The sequence below is a fragment of the Etheostoma spectabile genome, chromosome 23, assembly GCF_008692095.1.
Source record: "Etheostoma spectabile isolate EspeVRDwgs_2016 chromosome 23, UIUC_Espe_1.0, whole genome shotgun sequence".
NCBI lineage: Eukaryota > Metazoa > Chordata > Actinopteri > Perciformes > Percidae > Etheostoma > Etheostoma spectabile.
Window position 1 is genome coordinate 3558105 of NC_045755.1, and position 22470 is coordinate 3580574.

The 22470-nt window shown below is 40.0% G+C and overlaps 3 protein-coding genes and 1 long non-coding RNA gene across 5 annotated transcripts in view; 2 read left to right on the forward strand and 2 right to left on the reverse strand.

Moving 5' to 3' along the window:
- The window catches only part of fbxo18 (F-box DNA helicase 1), a 20013-nt gene extending 18592 nt beyond the window's left edge, over nt 1–1421 (reverse strand). Inside the window, exons 1-2 of the mRNA XM_032504659.1 lie at nt 1011–1421; nt 316–483 (exon numbers count right to left, since the gene is read on the reverse strand). Coding sequence (XP_032360550.1) covers nt 316–483; nt 1011–1029 — 187 coding nt within the window. The 5' untranslated portion in view covers nt 1030–1421. The remainder of the gene's footprint in view (nt 1–315; nt 484–1010) is intronic.
- LOC116672827 (uncharacterized) overlaps nt 1–22470 on the forward strand; it is a 174131-nt gene that overhangs the window by 17003 nt on the left and 134658 nt on the right. The window lies entirely within an intron of this gene.
- Nucleotides 2281–7167, reverse strand: nudt5 (nudix (nucleoside diphosphate linked moiety X)-type motif 5). 2 transcript variants are annotated; one of them, XM_032504713.1, is made up of 10 exons: nt 6934–7167; nt 6494–6567; nt 5677–5744; nt 4464–4516; nt 4252–4359; nt 3882–3977; nt 3606–3707; nt 3216–3224; nt 3074–3127; nt 2281–2958 (listed from the first exon to the last, which is right to left on the reverse strand). In XM_032504713.1, exons 2-10 carry the CDS (start codon nt 6548–6550, stop codon nt 2849–2851), a joined length of 657 nt encoding a protein of 218 aa, XP_032360604.1. In that variant the 5' UTR covers nt 6551–6567; nt 6934–7167; the 3' UTR covers nt 2281–2848. The 2 variants fall into 2 exon arrangements, with proteins under 2 accessions (XP_032360604.1, XP_032360603.1); XM_032504712.1 differs by lacking the exon at nt 6934–7167 and adding an exon at nt 6748–6772.
- Nucleotides 7490–19491, forward strand: cdc123 (cell division cycle 123 homolog (S. cerevisiae)). Its single transcript, XM_032504689.1, is given in 14 exon segments — nt 7490–7695; nt 7989–8060; nt 8899–8962; nt 9231–9263; nt 11863–11958; nt 12329–12375; nt 12377–12430; nt 13524–13575; nt 14465–14540; nt 15682–15804; nt 16132–16160; nt 16266–16370; nt 16921–17058; nt 18718–19491. Coding segments are annotated over 14 exon segments (1023 nt in total). The 5' UTR covers nt 7490–7621; the 3' UTR covers nt 18778–19491.

Genomic DNA, 22470 nt, shown 5'->3' on the forward strand with positions numbered 1-22470 from the left:
ATATATTGTTTGGTTGTTTTGTATGTGTAAGCACATTGGGAGCAACGAAATTCCAAAGTAAAATTCCTTGTATGTGTCCTCATACCTGGCAAATAAAGCTGATTCTGATAAAACCAAAAAGATGCATCATAGAATACATTCAAAACTTGAATTTGTTTGAAAAAGTAACACATTCTAAGGTTTGACTGAAATTGACAATGGTACTGTTAATCGCAATTGTTTCTAGGACAATTCATTGTACAGTAAAATTCGTAATAGTACAGCTCTACTAAGATTTGTCAAAAGGTTTGTGGCAGAAGGTTTAGAGCAGATTACCACACTTCCGTCGCTTGGTGGGTGTCCTGGGGTAAAGCCTCCGGCCTGGGTCACAATTGCCGCGTCCCTGGTTGACAGTGTGGGGCTGGGTGAGGGCACCAGTGCCCGCTGCACTTTGTCCCAGTTCATCACACTCCTCTGCATTCAGGTGTCGCCTTTTGGCCTTTCCTAGAAAGCCACACAACATTCAGTCATGTCAGCACAACACACAGTCACTTTATTTGGTGAATATTCCCACCTGACTAGTTACCAGAAGTCCTATCCTACAGTAGTTATAAAAATTTAGCAACCTTTTAAGAAGAAATCTCTGGTAGAGCGCAGACGCCCCATGTACACAGGGCACGGCGCAGGGTTTGAATCCGACCGGCGGCCATTTGCTGCATGTTTTTTTTCCCCCTTCTCTCCCAACTTTTCATATCTACAACTGTCCTACAAAAGTCCTGTTTTTAGTCCAAATGTGGTGCCAAATGCCTTTGCACCCTGAAAAAAACAGTTATGAAGGAAAACACCGAATATATCATTTTATTACTATCAAAATTATCAAAACATTGGTCATGTTCGTTAACGTTACATTTACTTAATGTACATTTAAGTAAAATGCCAACCGTCCCAGGCTTCACTAGCTTAACACCAATCATATTACGTAATGTTAGCCAACAGTTTGTTTAGCTAACTCGCATCAAGTTCTAACTTACCTTTAACAGCCATCTCCATCTTCGTGTCCAGCGCATCCGTTTTTTAGTTACAAATCGACGTTGCTAATTTAGATACAATTTAGAATTTGTGTACGCTTAGTCCACATTCAAATTACGGATAAATGCCGTCGTCGTATCTTGCACAAAAATAAATAAGGGGTAACGTTACCTACATCTTAGTAAACACCATGGCAAACACCGAATTTTGCTAGCTTATTTATACTTCTGCTAACATTACTTCTTCCTGAAGTTTGTAACCACCAACCTGTTCAGAAATTCAAGTGACCCGCCCTGGCAACATTTATTACTTTATTATTATTTGTTTTAGTATTTGACGCTTAAGTAAATGCTTTGAAGTTAGCTAGCATAAATTTAAGCCATAGACAGTTAAAGAAATTTAAGCAGAGGTTTCCAACTGTTTATGTTGAAAAAAAGCCACATGATTGGCCAACTCTTCTCCTTCGTTTAGGTTATTGGTTGTTGTCAGAGCATCATAAAAGTGAATTGTCGCCACCTACTGGACTAAATGTGGGGCAGAAAACAACAGTGAGAAGTGCACTGAATAATAACAAAATAATTAGCTAATCAAGTATTACATGTTTAATATCTAAAAGGTATACAGTAATAAGGTTGGCTATTTAAATGTGTAAATTATTTTAAAACTTGTATTAAAGGGAAAGGTACAGTAATCAAAACAGTCATACAGGGCGTTGTTGTAGGTGAGTCCTCCATTTAAAAAAAGAAAACACTACCAGCATTACCACATACACAGCTGTTAGGACATCATGTCCTAACAACATAATGAACATGGCATGTGAATAAACATAAGCCCAGGAATATACTTTCCTTGTATGATTTGTTCAGTTGTTGACACCTCAGACAGAAACACATTTTCAGGTAAGAACAAAAGTGGTATCACATTTATTCATTTTGTAGTTGCTAGGGTAAGTACAGCATCAACGTCCAGTTAATTGAGCCATAATGAGGTTGGAGGCACAGCATGGACGATTTCCTATGAATCAGTTACTGCCTCTATCATGACAGTCTGTCTCTATCTCTGTCGTACATTACAGGGGAGTTACACAGGACAACCCCCCCTCATATTGTTAACACTGTTGTTACTAGCCCAACCAAATACTATATGTATCTATTATCACAATGCATGGGTTATCTAAGAGAAAAAGTAGAACACAACAAACTAAATGGAAGAATTGCATCGTACTTCAGCAAGAGAAGCAACAGGAAAAGTGTTTGGAGGTGGATTCCATTCCCCCCGTCAAGTCTGCAACAGTATTGTTAGGAATGTTATACAATTACTAAATAAAAAGTTACAACAACTTGCATCTCATTAAACTACATGTAATCTCATAAAAAACTGGCAAATACCATTTGTCTAGAACTAAAGGCTGAGACTATTCTGCGTCAAGTGTGTAAACAATCGGGCAGCAGTGTGTGTTTCAGGCCTTCAATACTGAGAACAAAAAGTAGTCCAGGACATGTAGTGCAAACAGGGCTCCTTCATAGGTTCACTTTCTAAATCCAAGGCTTTGATTTCATAATTTGACATTTGTGTACAGTATGATTTACACACTAAGTTTTATTGTGTCTTCTAACTTTCATATTACTCTATGTGTGGCCATTATACAGTACTTCATGGAAACTAAAATTGAAATATGAGGTTACATTGTGGCTAAAACACATTTTCATATAAATTCTTATTACAATTTGGAAGTCCTCTATGGCCTTTTTAGTATAGATTTTCCAGTCCTGTGTAGGAGCCCTATGTAACATAAAAGACCATTTCTTCTTGTCTCGTTCTCGTCCTGAACATTTTTCCTTCACTGCTTCAGGACAGGGAGCTCCCTCGGCTTAAAGAAGGCCTGGACCATCCCCATGGCAAAGATGTACACTTTAGCATCTACCACGATCTTTTCTTTCTTCATCAGATCTGCCAGATAAAACAAGCACGTATTAGTTAGTGTGTTCGTTTGTGTTGGTGCGGACTCCGAATGCTCGTACCGCTCTCACAGTAACACCACTCTGGAAAAAAGTTGAAGCCTCACCATCTATTTTCTTCTGGAATTCATCAAGTGGTAAAAGAATGACTTCAACAAATTCTGCAAAGAGAAGATAAAGGCTTTGGTGATGATTTGCTGTATGGGAGAACAGGATTATTTCTGATATAATAAAAGGAAAATAGCTCACCTCCATCACCTGTGGAAGAACAGAAGAGAACAAGATCATTCAACATGTTTTTCTTTTTTAATGTTACAGACAAACTACTTTTTATCTGTCAAGTTTGGGTTAGTGGTCGAATATCCTTTGTACCCAAGATAAAAAACTAAGTATGAGAAAGTTGATGATGGTGACATGTTCTCTTAAAATCAGTCATACTTTTCTGCACGAGGCCAGATGAGTGAAAGTGATTGAAGGAATGGATTAGCCACAGAGTAATTGATTGAATGAGTAAGCAAAAATCAGTTATTCTCTGAGCTCTTATGTACACTAAATGTAGAAAAGCGGTCAGAGAATAAAAGTTAAGTGTTTGATTAGATGAGCGAGTAGGGGTAAATGAAGAAAATCCTGTGTCCTCACCGAGCTCTTGTTTTGGGTTAATGTTCTCCCCTTCATCTCCGTTGATGTTGACCATGATGATCTGGGTGGTGCAGTTCGACAGACCAGGGTCCAGACAGGTCACTGCCAACAAAACAACAACATTACTACTTGCAATGCATGTTCCTAAAATATAAAAAGGAGTGGACTTCTTTTTGAATTTGCACCACTGCGATGAACACAAGCTCAGGAGATAAGATAAAGCCAAGAGATGCAGCTTACGCAATTACGTGTCAGCAAGTTTTTGTTTGAGGATACCTGGAGTGACTCCTACGACCTCCCCTTTGTACCCGGTTTCTTCTTTTAGCTCCCTCAGTGCAGCAGCCTCTACAGTTTCCCCCTCGTCGATCAACCCTGACCAGAGCAGAGACAAAACAAAAAACAACATTCCAAGTGTCAGAAAGCATCAATAGTTAACAAAAGTCCCAACAGCCAAGAATGAAAGACGTCAAATGATTTGGAGGCAAAAAAACAAAATTAACGTGACATTAAAAAGTGGTGAATTTGCAGGACTTGTCAATCATTTTTCAAGGTCTATTTTGTTGAAAGACGCAGGACCAAAATTGGTAAGTTGTGGGGCATGACAGTGTCTATAGACAGGGAACCCATAGAGAACCATCGGACTGACCTGCAGGAAACTCCAGAGTGTGGCATCCCAAAGGAGGACGAAACTGCTTCACCATCACTACGCAGTCTTTATGGAGGGTCCGCTTCAGCAGCGCGATAATACCAACGCCTGCAGAGAAAAGGGTGTTACAGCCTGCACAAATCCAATTCAGGCCCAATCTATCAATGCAAGCTCGACAGAGCAGCTAGAAGTGGAGAAACAGAGACGCTTACCATCTGTCTCTGTGTTGGTTTGCCTCGTTGTCCTTTTCACCGTCTCCCAGGTCCTGCCGGATGAAAACAGGAAGGTGAAACTAATATGCAGGAAACGTGTATGGTTGTGAAGTGGTCAGTCAAAGACTAGGGCTGGGTATTGTTAAAGTTTAAGAGACCGGTACCGATACGGTGACTTTCATACCGGTTCCTAAACTATCCTTTTTTGGATATCAATTTTATAAAACAAAAAAGAAATGACAACATTACGGCACAAAATCCTTCTCTACTGGGTGTGGCTCAGTTGGTGGAGCAGGTACCCATGTGTGTAAGTTTGCTCCTCGAGGCAGTGGGCCAGGGTTCGACTCCAACCTGCAGCCCTTTTTTTTGGGACTTTTTTGGGGGCTTTTCCGCCTTTAATGGACAGGACAGGTAGGTGAGAAAGGGAAGAAAGAGGGGGGAAGACATGCAGGAAATCGCCACAGGCTGGACCCGAACACCAGACCTCTGCGTCAAGGTGCAAGCCTCGAAGTATATGTGCGCCCGCTGCACCCGCTCCACCCACCAAACCACCCCGGCCACCGACCTGCAGCCCTTACTGCATGTCATTTCCCCCCTCTCTCTCCCCTTTCATGTCTTCAGCTGTCCTGTCAATGAAAGGCCTAAAATGCCCAATAAATAATTAAAGAAAAAATCTTTCTCTCCTACAACGCTTTTTCCTGCATGCCTCTATGACATATACGTTAGAATGCCAATCACAAACATTATTAGATCTTGGTAAGCATGCATGCTGATTGGCTCACTGATGTGCAGTGGATATGACACGTCTTTGGTGTTGGAGATTTGTGTTCAATTCCCACTGTGATACATTAACTAATTTGTCACTTAATATTACATTACATGTCATTTAGCTGACACTTATATCCAAAGCAACTTACAATTGCGCAGTGGATATGACACCAAAGGCATGTGTCATATTCCCTGTGCCATCACCACCCCCTAACCCATAGTTGCTCCAGAAGCATGCAACCTTTGATGTATAGCAATCGTAAGTGACTTTAAATTAAAGCATCTGCTAAATGACATGTAATGATGCTGATGAGATTTCCTTAGGTATTGAAATTGGGAATTGAATGACACAGCATTTTTCGATCCTCCATACTTTAGAGGCAATTCAGTTGGTGCCTAAAAAGTATTGAATTCAGTACCCAGGCCTATCAAAGACAAGAACTACCTGGTTTTTCCAGCTCGGTCCACGTATGTAGTCTTCTCCAGCTTCAGCCACTTTCCTTCTGCCATGAGCTGCAACACAGAGAGTGAACACACCGGGATAAGTTGATCTGAATAACACCAAACGCAACACTCTGCTCAGTTATGACAACACGTAGAATACTGCTTCACAGCTCAGTAAAGACACACACATTACAGAAGCTATCTTAGAGAGAAGCATGCATGTGGTTACTGAAAGGGTATTTTCTGCAAAAAAGGAGAGCAAGAAAAGAATCAAACACACATATGTGTGATCTTCTCAAATGATCAATATAAGGGCCATTTTGGTTTATTTGTGTAACTGTGAAACGTCTGAATTGAGTACTTTTAACAAGTCTATGGTATGCGCACACTGCAAACTGCAGACCAGTTTGAGGTCATCCAACTTAATTTCATTATCAGAGTGGTGTATGTCTGAGAATTTGTTAAACTTTAAGGATACTCAAATCTCCATAAATAATATCTATATTCTGACAAATTAGGTAGAAAGAATATAGGATTTGCTACTCAGGGGTCTTCAAAGTTTTTTAGGCCAAGGACCCCTTAGCTAAAAGAGACCTCCTACTACATACCATTTACCATACAAAACATTTAATTGCACATTTAACTGGGCCGGAAGGATTACAACTGATATTCATATTGTGTATATATCAAGTTTTGATGTCTTACCTATAGTAAGGCTATAGTCATTTAATATTATTCAAAATGAAATGTTCTGTCATCGAGTTTTGTCGGAAAAATCCATTTTAAAACCCTTAAAAAAACAGAAGTAGTATCGTTACCTCTTCTTTCACTACGTGTGGAGCAGAAGTCACTTTGGGTTGTTCGGAGTTGCTCATTTTCAATTTCTGGACAACTGAAAATGGAGGAAAAGTCGAGTCAAAAGCTTCATTCAAAATTGGACACGGTGGTTCACTACGAGTTTAACGTTAGCTGAAAAACAAACACAGCGTTAGTGCACAGAGTTAGCGCAATGTTGACGAAACGTTTTGAGTTAACGTTACTCAACTAGCTGCTAAAGCCAGGCAACGCTAACCAGATAAATAGAAAGTTAGATGTAACTCCTCCCGCGTTCCTTTTCTACGTTTAGCTTTTCTATTCATTATTTGTTTATGTAACACTAGCTAGCTGCTTCACACTTAGCAATGCTGCCGGGGTTAGGAGCTCGTGCATTTTAAACTTTAACCAAGCATCTAAAATGAACAAACTAAATTTAACTCACGTGAAAACCTAACTGTAGTAGTAGAGAAGAGATATGGGAAAAAATAGTGAGGAGTCACTCTGTCACCACTTCCGGGTATCGCAAACGTCACCGGTGAGGTAGCTATTTACTTAACTCTAGCTAAGAACTAACATTGACTTAACATAAAAACATTGTGTCGTTTCTACATGTCTAACGTAGAAATTCAATAAAATAAAAAAAAATACGGGGATAATGCTAGAGTTTGAAATCCTTTACCATACTTCTTAAAGATACGGTCAGTTGACAGCATAAAAAGTTGACCAATATACAACTATACTGGCTCCTGTATTATTATTGTATTCTTATTCATAATGTTAGCTTAGATATTGACGTTACGTCTGTAAATGTTTAAAGGTGTTGAGTAAGTTATCAATTCAATAAACGATCTCTGACGCAAGTCAGCGGTGTGCATTTCAACATGTGCACCTCAAAAAAGCTTCCCCCTCTGTATGCACGAATGTATTACACCATTCTAGCAATAACGCTTTGACTGTTTCCCAATAGGATTTTAATAGATTGACATTAATTAATAATATAATAGAGAGCACTATTGCCTCGAAATTTCAAGGAGTCAAATGAAAATGCGGCCGCGACATTGTCACAAATATCTAATAGGGTTCGGAAGATATTTACTGATGGACTCTTTTCCTTTACAGGATATTGCAGCATGAAGAAGGAGCAAGTTGTCAACTGTCAGTTTTCGGTTTGGTATCCGATATTCAAGAAACATTCGATTAAAAGGTAGACAGTTGATGTGTTGTACAGAAATTCCAAAGTCATATTTTTAATGTCCTTGCTGTAAAACAGCCAATTTAGCCAACAGCTAACGTTAGCTACCGGACTGAAGCAGGTTACACAGCTAGCTATCTAGGGCTGTGTTTATCGTGTGTATTGCTAAATAATTGTGTTTAATTTCCTTTTTCAGAGAAGCCTCCCTAAACCTTCTTCTTCCACATCTTTGTCTGTTTGTTGTCTATTATGTATTCTATTAATTCCATACATTTATATGTGGTATTTTTTATTCTCTATTCCAGTCTGATTCTCCCACTGCCTCAGAATGTAATAGACTATTTACTGGATGATGGCACACTGGTAGTCTCTGGGAGGTATGAGGCCACTAACACACACAAACACCCAAACAAAAAAAAAGTTTGTCTTTGTTGGAACAAATGTGAAAATATCATGCCAAATTTTGGCTCGATATTAAGGTGCTATTCCATCTTTGAATGACACCCGCTGTGTTTGAGAAGCATTCGATGTCAAGATGCTGTGGTGTTGTTTTTTGAAGACAAGTGATGTTACAGGTTGCCTCTGTTGTTATGGTCACGGCCGTTCCATTCAAACCTTACTTTTTCTCCATTTAAATGTGTATGTGCCAGTGGTGGAAGAAATATTCTGATCTTTTACTTAAGTAAAAGTACTCATACCACACTGTGAAAATTGTTCTGCTTCAAGTAAAAGTCCTGCATTGGAAATGTATAACTGTATGCAAGTATCATCGGTAAAATGTACTTGAAGTATTAAAGGTAAAAGTGCAAAATGTAGAATAAACAAAACATTTTAGAAATGATCAAAACTGTTCTGTCAATCAACTAAGTATTTAATCATTTCAGCTGGACTTGTAGGCCTGTATATTATTGGGTAGTTTCCTTTATAATAAAACTGCTACACTATATGTGTTAATTTGTAAATAAACTATTAACTAAAGCTGACAGATGAATGTAGTGGAGTAAAAAGATACAATATTTCCTTCTAAAATGTAGAGGTGGAAGGTAGCTTAAAAAGAAAGGACTCAAGTAATGTACAAGTACCTTTTAATGTGTACTTAAGTACAATGCTTGAGTCAATGTTCTTGATGCATTCCACTACTAGTATGTGCATTATGATGCTCAGATTTTCTTTGTGCCCAAACCACTCATCTATTGTTGTTTCTCTTCCCTTCAGTGACCACAACACACAGCAAACACACGCTAACATCAGTGACTCGGACGCAGAGGAAGACATTCAGGTACGGGAACAGATACTAAGGTGTTTTTTTTCCATGGTCTGTGTTCTGTCTTATTTTTACCTCATTGCTTGGAAAGGAAATTAGTCCTTGTTTTCCTAATTCACAGTCTTAAAATATTTCACATTTTTGCAGAAATACGTCAGACCTTTAGAAAGTAATTTTGTCACTTTTTATTGTAATCTAGTTATTAGTGACTGATGTCATAATTGTCTGTTTTATAAGTCAACAACTAGAACAGTGTTCAAGCTTGTTCTCTACTTCCCTCTAGTGGTCAGATGATGAGACAACCACCACTGTTACTGTAAGTACATAGTGTATTATTGCCCACCTGATAAAACGTTTTTCTTAAACTGAAACCTGCATTTACAGTAGCTTAAAGTATTCCTCTACACTCACGGTACAGTGGCCTGATAGGTAGGAACACTCCATCTTGGTCTCAATTGATGTTGGTGCTGCCTTCGAAACCATTGATCGTAACATCCTCATAACTCAGGGAAAGTCCTAGGGCCCTATTTTGCACCCGGCGCAGTGTGGCACACAGCCCGACGCAAGTGTCTTTGCTAGTTTAAGACCGACGTTGTTGTCAATTTCCCGTCCAGCGCCCACTTCGTTTAAACAGCAAATGCACCTGCACCCATCTCTACGCCCATGGGTGCGCTGGTCTTACAGGGAGGTGTGTTCAGGTGACTTCTTGGCATATTGCTATCTTGAGGCAGTGGGAATTGATCTCGCCTTTGACCAACAACAACCTGGTCTAAAGTCAATAGCGCAGCATTTCATTCTTATTTTAACAGCAAATTAGTAAAATGCGTCTTGGATTATGGACAGCGCGCACACTATGCATGTTATACACACAGGGAAGCACAGTAGCACACACACATTCAAAAGATTACATATAAAAATATTACAGTGCAAATCCACCATCATTATAACAATGCACCAAGGTACAAACGTGCCTGGCTTTTAAAGGGAATGGGAGATGACACTGATTGGTTTATTGCATTGCACAACCCTTTTGAACCATACGCCTTGCGCACAGACTCTTTTTTTCCTCCGTCAAACTAGCAAAAGTGGATTTGGAAAGGCCCTAAACGCACCTGCGCCGTGCGCTTAGATCGTTAAAATAGGGTTCATAGAGTGGATTGTCATATTTGTCCGATAGACATTTTTTGGTCTCCATGGGTAACTGTGTCCTAATTTGTTCCTTTGTTAAATGGGTTCCCTCAGGGGTCAATTCTCGGTCCTATTCTTTTCTCCTTCCATATGCTTCCCTTGGGCCAGATAATCAGTCACGTTGGTATATCCTCTCATTGTTATGCGAAAGGACGACAATAGAAAGGACTGGTTATCACATAACGTTCTTCAACTAAACTCAGACAAAATTGAGCTTCTCATTATTGTCCTTATAAAAACTACAAATGGCCTTCTCCGGTGTATTGGCCCACTTGCCCCCTATGTCAAACCAAACTTTAGGAGTCTTGGCATTCTGAACACCATGCCAATAAACTGGTCCAAACCTGTTTCTTCTTTCAGCTGAGAAGAATCTGTCCATTATTATCGACTTTTGATTTAGAACGTATCAGTCAGGCCGTCATTTTTTTCCCATCCCGACTTCAGCAATAGCCTTTTCACTTGGCTTAGTCAAATTGCTGTGGCTCGTCTTTAGCTTGTACAAAATGCAGCAGCGGTGCTTTTAACTGAGACTGGCCGTAGATCTCACATCATACCTATTTCAGCATCGCTGCATTGACTGCCACTAAAGCTCAGGATTTATTTTCAAGATTCTTTTAATCACTTATAAAGCCACTACATAGCATAGCTCCTGCCTTTATTTCAGAGCTACTAAACCTTTACACCACTGAACAGCCACTTACTGTAACCAAACCTGTTGGCTATACCGCGTGCTAAAGGTAAAACTAAAGTCAACTGTTCTTTTGCCATGCTAGCCCCCAGACTAGAACAATCTCCCCCAAAACCCACTTCTTTAAGTGGGCGTTTCTATTTTTTAAGGGTTGATCTGCACGGTGACTGGTTGCTGAATGCTTTCTGTTTCCGTTTGTCTGTTTGCGTGTACTGTATTTTCTGAATATTTTTCTCCTGTATGCACTTTTTGCTTGGTGTTTGTTTTCTTTTTATCTAGTGATGTTGATGTAAAGCACTTTGTAACCTGTATTTAACAAGGTGCTATATCAATTAGGGGTGGGAAAAATAAACGATTCTTAGATCCATAGCGATTCTGTCTAGAACGGTTCAGTGCTTGTTCCTGATAAGTTAATAATTACAAATCAGTACAGAGTGACTGAAAGAGGACGGGATAATAGACAACAACTTAGAGTTTATGCAAGAGTGCAGAAAAAACAACAACACAAAAATGGCCAAAAGGGAAAAAAATAAGTTTTGTGTATACACAGTATACACATGATCAAATAAGACATACATAAAATAATTAGGCAAAACACATATAGGCTGTTGATCTACTTTATCACATTACATCTGACCACCTCATGTTTCATGTTCTCCACCTTTAAACCTGACGGAGCCTCTGACATGGACTCTGACTCAGGATCTTAAAGGCATGGAATGACTACACAATAAAAACCTCAGTAAACAAAACATTTCATTCAAACTTTGTGTGACTAATATATGTCAAAATCATACAAACTCAGATTTATATGTATATATTTTTAAATCCCGCATGGAAATGTACTTAAAAAAATTGGTGCGTCAGTAATCGGTTTAGAATCGAATCGTGAGGTGCCCAGAGATTACTACCCCTAATATCAATACAGTTTTACTTACGTAATTACTCTCCTTTTGATAGAAATGTGTTTCACCCGGGGCATATCATTTAATAATGCAGTAATTATGATAACCGTGTGATGTGACTTTGTGTGTGCTAGGCTCCTGAGTTCCCAGAATTCACCTCTAAAGTGCAGGAGGCCATAAACGCCCTGGGGGGGCGTGTCTTTCCCAAACTGAACTGGAGCGCTCCACGGGTAAAATACACCACTCAGCTGCTTTTAGTGAAATGAAAAACTGTGTTTGCCTGCTTCATTTTAAGTTAGCAGAGTGGTGAATTCATTAGAACAAAGTGTGTCAACATGACTTATCTTAATTTAGCAGAACCAAATTATTATTTTGGCTTAAGGCCCTGAACATTTGAGTGTATTGAAGATAAGTATAGCTTCTTGCACCACTGCCAGCCTTAAGTGTGTGTGTGTGTGTGTGTGTGTGTGTGTGTGTGTGTGTGTGTGTGTGTGTGTGTGTGTGTGTGTGTGTGTGTGTGTGTGTGTGTGTGTGTGTGTGTGTGTGTGTGTGTGTGTGTGTGTGTGTGTGTGTGTGTGTGTGTGTGTGTGTCCCTTTCAGGATGCTAACTGGATTGCACTGAACAGCTCCCTGCAGTGTGACAGCCTACTTATTTCTGCTCTTCAAAAGTTCAGACTTCATCACCCACGACCTTGCGCAGCCGTAAGCCTCCGCGTGCAACAACCACAACACACACACTTTTGCATTTAGATGACAACCTATATCAAAATAACCAGTGTGGGGTGCACAGGCTGATTTCCGTCTGCAGTAAAACACAAGTGGCAGCTAGAATTTGCTGTGATGTACACCTATCGCTTCTCCGCTCTGCATGACAAGCTGTGTGTGTGTGTGTGTGTGTGTGTGTGTGTGTGTGTGTGTGTGTGTGTTGTGTGTGTGTGTGTGTGTGTGTGTGTGTGTGTGTGTGTGTGTGTGGTGTGTTGTGTGTGTTGTGTGTGTGTCGCTTCCGTCCGTCCGTCCTTAGGGTCCTCAGGTTTTGTATGCAGGATGTGGTCCTCTGCTTTAATCCATGCTGAGGCCTCTGTATAATTTGTTGATTCTCTCGATTACATACAAGCACCTGCACACACACACACACATGCATGTATGACCTTCATTCTGAAGCGCACACACGGTTGTCTCTGAGGCTTTGATTACTTTCTTCTGTCTGTAGCTTTCCTGTGTGCTGGGCATTGCGATACATGATCTCTGCCACGAAACAGAGTTTAAATCAATGCACTGATCACTGTGTGAGTGTTTGTGTGTTTGGGTGTAGGTGTCAGTTAGGGAGAAAGTGATGCATAACAATGTTTCTAGAATATGTATTTATAGACACATGATTACAACAGTTACACTGACAGATAACAGGCTCTTATTTTGTAAATCAACTTTTGGGGTGCGAGGAGGCAGTGGTGATGTGGCTGGACATTGAGACAGTTTAGAATAAGGTAGAATAAATGATGTATTGACAGTTTGGTAATGGTGAACAGGGTCTGACTGAGCTTCTGCTGAGAGGAAGCTAATATTCTCACATTGGACGTGGAGTTCCACAGCAGCACAAATGTGCTTTTTTTGTGACTCTGTTAAAAACGTCTGTCTCAAACTTCCTGAGAGCAACACAGCAGCCAAGCTGTTTGCAGTGTGACTGATCTGATTACAGTGAAAATTAAAACAGAAATTTGAAAACACCAAACACTCGTGATGCATTGGTGTTCATATTTCTTTAACTGTTGTAACCTTCATTCCTTTCTTGGCGCAGATTCCTTGCATGTAGTGACCAGGACTCCCCAGATCCACTCATAAACTATGAGGTATTTTTTAAGTTTTATTGTCATTAGCTTGTTTTTAATACCAGTTTTAGTGTCTCTACATGCAGATGGAGAGTTCTTTTTGTTCTTAAAGGTCCCATGACTTGGTGCTCTTTTGAAGCTTCTATATAGACCTTAGTGGTTCCTTAATACCATATCTGAAGTGTCTTTCCCAAAATTCAGCCTTGGTGCAGAATTACAGCCACTAGAGCCAGTCCCACAATGAGCTTTCCTCATATGTGCCATTTCTGAGTCTGTAGCTTTTGAGCTTTATGACCTCATAAGGGGAAGATTCCAGATCGGCCCATCTGAGCTTTCATTTTCTCAAAGGCAGAGCAGGATACCCAGGGCTCGTTTCACACCTATCACCATTTCTAGCCACTGGGGGGCCATAGGCAGGCTGGGGGGAATCATATTAATGTTAAATTAAGTAAAATTATCATGCCATGGGACCTTTAAGAAAATTGTGTTTTATTCCAGGGCTGCAACAAATGATTATTATGTTGATTAATCTGTCAGTTGTTTTCTCGATTAAATAATTAGTTGTTTTGTCTATAAATTGTCAGAAAATGGGGAAAAAGGTCCATCTGTGTTTTCTAAAGCCCAATATCTCAAATATATTCAGTTTACTGTCACAAAGGAGTGAATAAACCAGGACTAATTCACATTTAAGAAGCTGGAAAAGAGAATTTGAACGTTTTTTTTTTTTCCATTAAGAAAAGAAATTTCTTAAAACTTAAAACTTAAAAAAATAGTTATATGGCAATTCATTTAACAGTTCATAAAACCAAGCTTGAAGCTCTATTTTCTACTTTTTTGTCATTTAAAGTGTCTGTGTACACACTCTCACCCCCCTATGTATTTTATCAGCGGTGTTGTCCTCTGTCCTCAGCTGGTCCTGAGAAAGTGGAGCGAGTTGATTCCCGGCGGAGAGTTTCGCTGCTTCGTCAAAGAAAACAAACTGATAGGTAAAAAAAAAAACTTTTCCCCCAAACATTTTGGAAGAATACACACATATACGTAGTACATTTAAAGATAGGAGTGAATGTTGTTAGCCAATGTTGGAATGGAGCTAAGTACATTAACTTAAGTACTGTAACATTTTGAGTTACTTGTACTTTACTTGTATTTGTTATTTAAGATGCTCCGAAGGCAATATTAAACTTTTTACTCCACTACATTTATTTGATACTATTTCTAGTTCCTTTGCTGATTCAGATTGTTTATAAACTAATAAATTCTGATGCATTAGTATAGACATTATGCATTAAACTACCCAATAATCATTTGAAATCAGCACCACCAGTACTCGCTGCAAGATTAAAGTGGTGACACATTTATAATCCAATAATAATATTGGATTATATGATTCTGAAATGAGGCCTTCCTTATAATCGGGGGGTTTGGTGGTACTTTTAAGTATAATGCTAATGCTAATACCCTTGCACTTTTACTTACGTAACCATTTCAATGCTGTGTTTACCCTCTCCCAGCTAATCCTGCCTCGTACTGACCAAAGTTGGAGAAAGAGTTATCTAGCTGATGGGATCTTACCTAGCTACTGAGCATGTGTGACTCCCAACAAAGATAGTATAGAAGTGTGATGTCTCACTCTGTAGCTAAAACAAAGACCTAAACACACAGGGTGAAAATACCACATAAATGTCCAAAGAAGGCCTCTGAAACCCAAATAATACCAACCTACCTCGCGTCTTCTTTCGGAAAATGCTATATTCAGAAATGGGCCTTATTCTGATTATCCAAACCGAACATGCAGTTTACATGAGCCGTGTCAAATTCGGAATATTGTCATTTTCGGAACATAATATATAACAATGGAATATTAGTGTGCATGTACCTATTTGGAGCCCCCAGGATTAGCAGGGAAACATGCTGGGTTGCTTTACAGCACAAGACAGAAAGAGGGCGGGGCTTTTACACATACTGAGCCGAATGTGTCTAAAATGGAAATCTGTTTGAAAAGACACCCCTATTAGAACTGTGATATAATGATGTCGGAGCTGTACTTTTCCTCGGCAGGCTAATTTAGAAACAATTATAAAATTCAATTTGAGCTCCACTAATGATGTATCTGTCATATTTTCCCAGCGATCTCCCAGAGAGACTACACTCAGTATTACCAGCACGTCTGGAAGCAGGAGGATCAGATCTGTCACGCCATTCAGGGATTCTTCAGCCAGCACATCCAGTACAACTTCCTGGACGAAGACTGTGAGCATCGGCATCCTTGTTTAGTTTTCTTTTCTTACTCTGTCTGTGGAAAGTGTCATATCTCCTTCAGAAACAGCTGATTTTTTTTTTTTTTTTTTTAAATGGTTACATTTTCACTGTTGTTGTATTGGGACAGGAGAAAATGCATGGGATACACTAATCAAATGTGTCTTTTTAGTACTTTTTAAAAATGCCTTTTTTAAAAATGCCTTTTCAAGTTTATTTAATGTTTATTTTTGTCTTTGTGAAACTAGCAGATATACATGATGTACATGTTGTATGACTGCATGAGAAGTTGTTTAAACAGTTTTTTTGTCTGTTTGGCAGTTGTGTTTGATGTCTACAGAGATAGCCAGGTAAGTGCAATGATGAATTTTAATATTGTCCTTTTGTTGTTGTTGTTGTTGTTGTTGTTGTTGTGCAAAGTGAGTTAACACTTGTTTATTGTGTGCATGTTGCAGGGGAGGGTGTGGCTGATCGACGTGAACCCATTCGGAGAGGTGACAGACTCGCTGCTGTTCAGCTGGGAGGAGCTGACGGGTGGGGGGGAAATCGCCCAGCAGCAGGTCAGCCATTGTGACGTTTTTATAAAAAATAATATTTTTTAATTTTTATTGTTTGGAGGATTGAAAAAAAGGCTAAGATGAGACAAAGTGTTTGTATTTGACCTATGTAGTAATGCTGAACTAGAGTCCCGTATTAAATCAACATTTAAATAAACATTTTAGAGTGGCAATAATCATGCTGTCTAATCAGCATCTTGATTTGCCACACCTGTGAGGTGGATGGATATCTCGGCAAAGGAGAAGTGCTCACCAACACAGATTTAGACAGATGTGTGAACAATATTTGAGAGAAATAAGCCTTTTGTGTACTTAGAAAAAGTCGTAGATCTTTGAGTTCAGCTCATGAAAAATGGGAGCAAAAACAAATGTTGCGTGTATGTGGTTTCCAGGGCAACCGCTAGCTCACCCAGTAGTGTGCGCCCCTTTTGCTGCATGTTGTCCCCCATCTCTCTCCCCTTTCCTGTCGATAAAGGCCATAAAAGCCCCACACCAAAAAAACAACATACAAAACAATCAATAAAAAACAAAGTGGTTTTCCCTGTATGTGCAGGAAGGCCCGGCGTTTCGCTGCACCACCAGCGAGGTGACGGTGCAGCCCAGTCCCTGTCTGAGCTACAGAATCCCGCGGGACTTTGTCGACCTCTCCACTGGAGAAGACGCCTACAAACTCATTGACTTCCTCAAACTGGTAAGATATTGTTACAAAACCTTTGTTATATGGGTATGGGGGGGGGGCTCACTTATTTTGGCTAGCATCAGAATCAACTTTACAAGTAACGCACATGTAGTACAGAGAAACCCTGAAAGAAAAACCACAGAAGTTGGGATTAGCTCCTATCAAGCTGGGCTGTACCAAGTCATACAGGGGACTGGAGTTCTGCAAGTAATGTACACCTGTTTATTAAAGCGCCCATATTATGCTCATTCTCAGGTTCATAATCGTATTTTGAAGTTGTACCACAATAGGTTTACATAGTTTCATTTTCAAAAAAACACCATATTTTTGTTGTACTGCACATGGCTGCAGATCGCCTTTTCCCCCTGTGTGTTGAGCTCTTTTAGCTACAGAGTGAGAAATCTCACTTCTTTACTATCTTTGATGGTTTCACCTCATCTCGGCTAGTGACGTAGAAAGCCGTGCAGATTTTGAACAGCTCACCCGGAGACTGAAGGCAGAGGACATTCAGAAACCTGTATCTCACTCAGAACAGCATGAATGTTTTATTTCCAAGTTTGTATACGTGTAGAAGCACCAGACACACAAAAATAACACCCCAAATCCCAGAAAAAAAGTGTTTATTTTGATCCTTTTTTTTATGGCTGGCATTTATTTAGCCTCCTTACCAGGGCCATTCAGAATCTGTGGATGCTGAATTCTGCAGATTTTAACAATTAAAAAAAAGAAAGAAAAAAAGATTAAAACTCTAAATGTCAGCACATCTCCACCCTAAGCAGAAAAATAGTCTGCTAAATTCTGCAGATTTTCATTTTGGATTACCACTGAAAGTGTAAACAAAAGAGGAAATCCAAATAAAATAAACTCTCTTTATATAGTAGTTTTTTCTGCATTTTTAGTGGCAGTGTCCTCCACTCCCACTCTGCTTTCATTTAAAACATATTTGCCTCGGTACAGAGACCACAGGTTGCTCATCTCCCCCTGGCGTATTTCTGACCGAGTAGCTACTGGAAGCACATTTGCTGCCCACATTGATCGATAAATGTGTCATATCAAAAGGAACGCACTTGAAGGCATTCTCAGTGTTACCACCAGTAACCAACGGCTGGTGGAAAATCAACCAGAACTCAAATCTAAAAAGAGGATTACAATTTTTGTGTTTTTACGTTTATTTTAAATAGGGACAGATGCTTGAGACATAGACATTTGTGCAACAAATCTCCAATGTACAGCATCAGAGCGTGTATAGCTACTGATGGTTCCCAGTGCAACAGTGCCAACAATCATAGAAACAAGCGTTACACATTGCCACATTAAAAATACATAAAGCACATAAACATACAAGACATGTCCATCTGTACCCCTGCCCATACAATGTCCCACCACACCCCACGCCAGCCCGCTAAAATATGTAACTATAGGTCTGATTTATCTATTAAACCCTTCAACATTTTGATTTTAAAACGCTTACTGTTTTGAATTGCTTTTCAGCTCAATGGACAGCTCATTCCATTCCTTAGCTCGCTTAATGTTGACATTAAACATAATCCGGAATTTTTCAAAATGTTCCAATATTGACACCCTTGTGGAATTAATGAATTTTACAAAATTGGGAACCAGGGTATAACTTGAAGTTTTGATCTCATCTCCATGTTCTTCTCCTCTCTACAGAAGAAAAGCCAACAGGAAGATTCTGAGGAGGAGGAAGAGGAGGCGAACGCTCCACAGTGAAACAGCTAAATCTGAAAGCTAAAGAGTAGCTGCTGGTGTCACCGGCCCTCCATATGTTTTCTGTACAAAGTGACTCTTAAACCTCACTTTCCTCTTTGAGCTTCTTTTCCCCTTAATCCCTTAATAGTTTACTTGTGTTACGTCTTGTTGAACATGTTAAATTAGCGGTATCATGTTAATGTCACTTTGAGGGATCATTTTCTGTTGAGTTGGTTGTTTTTTTTGCCCCTGACACTGCAGAGCTCCGTCTTGCTGATGGTAGTGGCTCGGTGAGACAGGAAAGGGAAGCCTTCGCAGTGTCAATTAGTCATTTATTTCAGTTTGGAGGGAATGATTCATTTTTGTTTAATAGGGGGGTTAGAAAATTGTGTTACTGTAAGGGGATGTATTTACTTACACTAAAGAATACCTGCTTTTATACTTAAAATATAGGTGTGTATAACAGTTTGTGCATAATTTTTTGCAGCCCAAATTGATTGTGTGTTTGTTTTTTTGACAGACTTCTTTATTTAACACCAAAGACGATTCATCACTGAGTCACCCTTAATTGTTTTTCCCAGCAATCCCCGCTCCTCCATCTCTCCTTGGCAATTTCCCCTGAGCAGTTTTGACACGCTCATTGCTCCAAGCCCCTCCAGGCACTCTTTTTGAGTCCTGTTTTTTTCCCCCATCATGCATTGGTGTAGATTGTTACTCCCAAAACAAAAAACACCATTAGACTTGTTGTCATGTATTGGCTTGGCTGTCAGTCCGGTGGGTGCTGTAAACTAGCACATTAGAAATTGATTGTGCTTTTACGCAACGGCTCTCATTAGGCCGGGAGCTAAATGAGCTGTGCACGCACAGCGCAGGGCAGTTCATTTTGGGTTGTTTTTTTCCCCCGCTAGATTGATAGAGCAATTACAGGGATATGGAAAGAGCTGGTGTGATGAGAGTTAGAGCTCCCAGGGTGACAGGCTGTGGACGGAAGGAAGCACAGTACACATATTGTGGAGAATGTTGCACATTGATCATCATTTTAAAAATGAAATCTGGCTGTAAATGAAGCAGCCAGACCTGGAGGAGGTGTCCCTGTCTGACCTGCGTCTATCTCAGTATCTGGACACAGGGTTCTTTACTGCTGAATATAAAGCTTAGTCCACGATGAACTCCAGTCTGAAATTAGAGCTGGGCAAAATGGAAAAAATAAAATGTCACAATATTTTTGACCAAATACATTGATGTCAATATTGCTTTGCTATTGTAGGGTTGACTTATGGTGCTTTCACAAAATATTAAAGAGATTTTTGATAAATAATCTGCAACAATGTGGATACAAGGCCTAAGTGGGTAACGGGAAACAATATAACAGTCTGGAAAGTTCAGAAAATGCCATCACTTTATTGTAATTCAGCCTTTAAAAGCAAGAAAAAACACTTATGAAAAAAACAAAATTTAAGACAAAATCCTCATAGTTTATCAATTTTGCTAAGCCATATCTGCAAATAATAGGTAAATGTAAACAATGACAATATTGTTTTCCAGAAAACATGTAGGCTACAAGCAGTTGCTTGCTCATTTGGTACAATAACACACAGCAATGCCGAAAATGTTCCTTCATGAAGATCCTCAGTTGAGTATTGAGTTATACTACATATTATTATATTATATTAGAAATATTAGAAATACCTTAGTACAATGCAATACTATTCACTTTTAGCAGCTTTGAAACAAAAGTAAGAAAAATCAGACGCTAACTTTGAAATCAGCCACTAGTTCTAAAAACAAAAATAAGATGCTAACTTCGGCATCAGCTACTAGCTCTAAAAACAAAAAGATGCTAACTTCAACATCGGCTATCAGTACTGAAACATATATATAAGATGCTAACTTTGACATCAGCTACTATAGCTCCAAAAACAAAAAGATGCTAACTTCAACATCGGCTATCAGTACTGAAACATATATAAAATGCTAACTTTGACATCAGCTACTATAGCTCCAAAAACAAAAAGATGCTAACTTCAACATCGGCTATCAGTACTGAAACATATATAAGATGCTAACTTTGACATCAGCTACTATAGCTCCAAAAACAAAAAGATGCTAACTTCAACATTGGCTATCAGTACTGAAACATATATAAAATGCTAACTTTGACATCAGCTACTAGCTCTAAAAACAAAAAGATGCTAACTTCGACATCAGCTATCAGCTCTAAAAACAAAAAATAAAGAGATACTGTTGGAGAAATCCTTCTATAAACTGACAACTGACTCCATGATGTATTAACACAGCGTTATTCTTGTGGTCAACAGATGAAATGCGTTTCCGAGCAGTTACACGTGCACGGAACCTGATGGAGACTTGTCTAGTACAGAGTCCCCCAAAGCACTAGACAATATTGCTCAGGGTTATATGTGTCCCTTGTGGGGCCTGATTGGTCAGCTATACTGTTCTGGGTTACATCCCTGCTCTGCCTCTCCCTTCTTGCATGTCTATTATTTTCAGTTATCATTTACTTCACAAGACAGCTATGTCCACTCCCTTCTAAGTTGGTGTTCCGTGTCTCTGAGTTATCAGACCGTCCTGAACTTCAGTGTCCTTGGCCTCACCATCTCCTCCTCCTCCCGTGCTCACTGTAGCATACTGACTAAGATAGCCCTGCCTGTTCTTTCCTCCTTAGCTGTAACCCAGCGTGCAAAGCATAATGTTATATGTCACACATACACACACTCTTATTAGTCTTTGGTTAATTCAGTATATACTGTAGCCAGCTTTTCCGTGGCCGTTCCTGAGTGCCCTGTTCATCACCACCTCAGTCATTGTATTATTTTCCCAACAATTCCCCCTTTTCGCACCTACTAGGTGCGAACACCTTTTACACTAACTGCAGTGCCTCAACGTCCTCCCCGCTCCTGGCATGGTGATTAAGGGCAGCATCCCGCGGAATAGGGAGGCGGCGCTTTTTCTTTGGACAAGGCAGTGGTGATGAGCCGGATGTCATGGTCCGCAGGCAGCACACAGCAACACCCACAGGTAACTAGAATAGCGAAAAACAGCAATAGATGTCAAACAAGCAGTGATAAGATTCTTCCATTTGCCAAAAAAGGTTGTCATCCACCCCTCCAATGGATTTGATACACCTGAGGCGTCATGCATCTCCTGGGAAAGGGCTCGAAGTTGGTTCAAAGCCCTGGTGACCTTCCCATCCGGGGCAGTGTTGTTAGGGATGACCGTACAGCACATCTCTCCGAACATGGAACAGACTCCTCCTTTTTCAGCCAACAGCATGTCCAGCGCCATCCTATTCTGGAGCGCCATGAGGGACGTTGGGGCCGTCTGCTCGGCCAGGCCTTCGATGGCATCCCTAGTTGCATTGCTCAAGCGTAAAACATTATAATGCACAAAATTTATCCTATCTACATTTTTGCTGGGAGTGACGGGGAAGATGGCTGAAAGCAGTGGTATATTCTCAAATCCTGCGGCTATTTGATCTGCCAATTTGTATTCATTCGGGACACCCCTAGGAACTCCTATGCTGTCTATATAGGTTGGGGTTCCCGCCCATGGATCAAAAGCCGGGCCTTGCATACTACGGGCCCTGCGCCTTCTCTTTACGGTCAGTTGCACAGCCTTATGGTGGGTATAGTGGACTCTACTCCCCACCAAATATGGGCATAGCTAATCTACCCATAGCACAAACTCCTGACG

What these genes read in the sequence shown, in the direction of transcription:
- nudt5 (XM_032504713.1), bottom strand. Translation starts at nt 6,550, where the DNA reads ATGAGCAACTCCGAACAACCCAAAGTGACTTCTGCTCCACACGTAGTG. An exon ending in AACCAACACAGAGACAGATG is followed by an intron (nt 4,360 to 4,463) that starts GTAAGCGTCTCT and finishes TTTTCTCTGCAG; the next exon opens with GCGTTGGTATTATCGCGCTG. An exon ending in ATTCCAGAAGAAAATAGATG is followed by an intron (nt 2,959 to 3,073) that starts GTGAGGCTTCAA and finishes TTTATCTGGCAG; the next exon opens with ATCTGATGAAGAAAGAAAAG.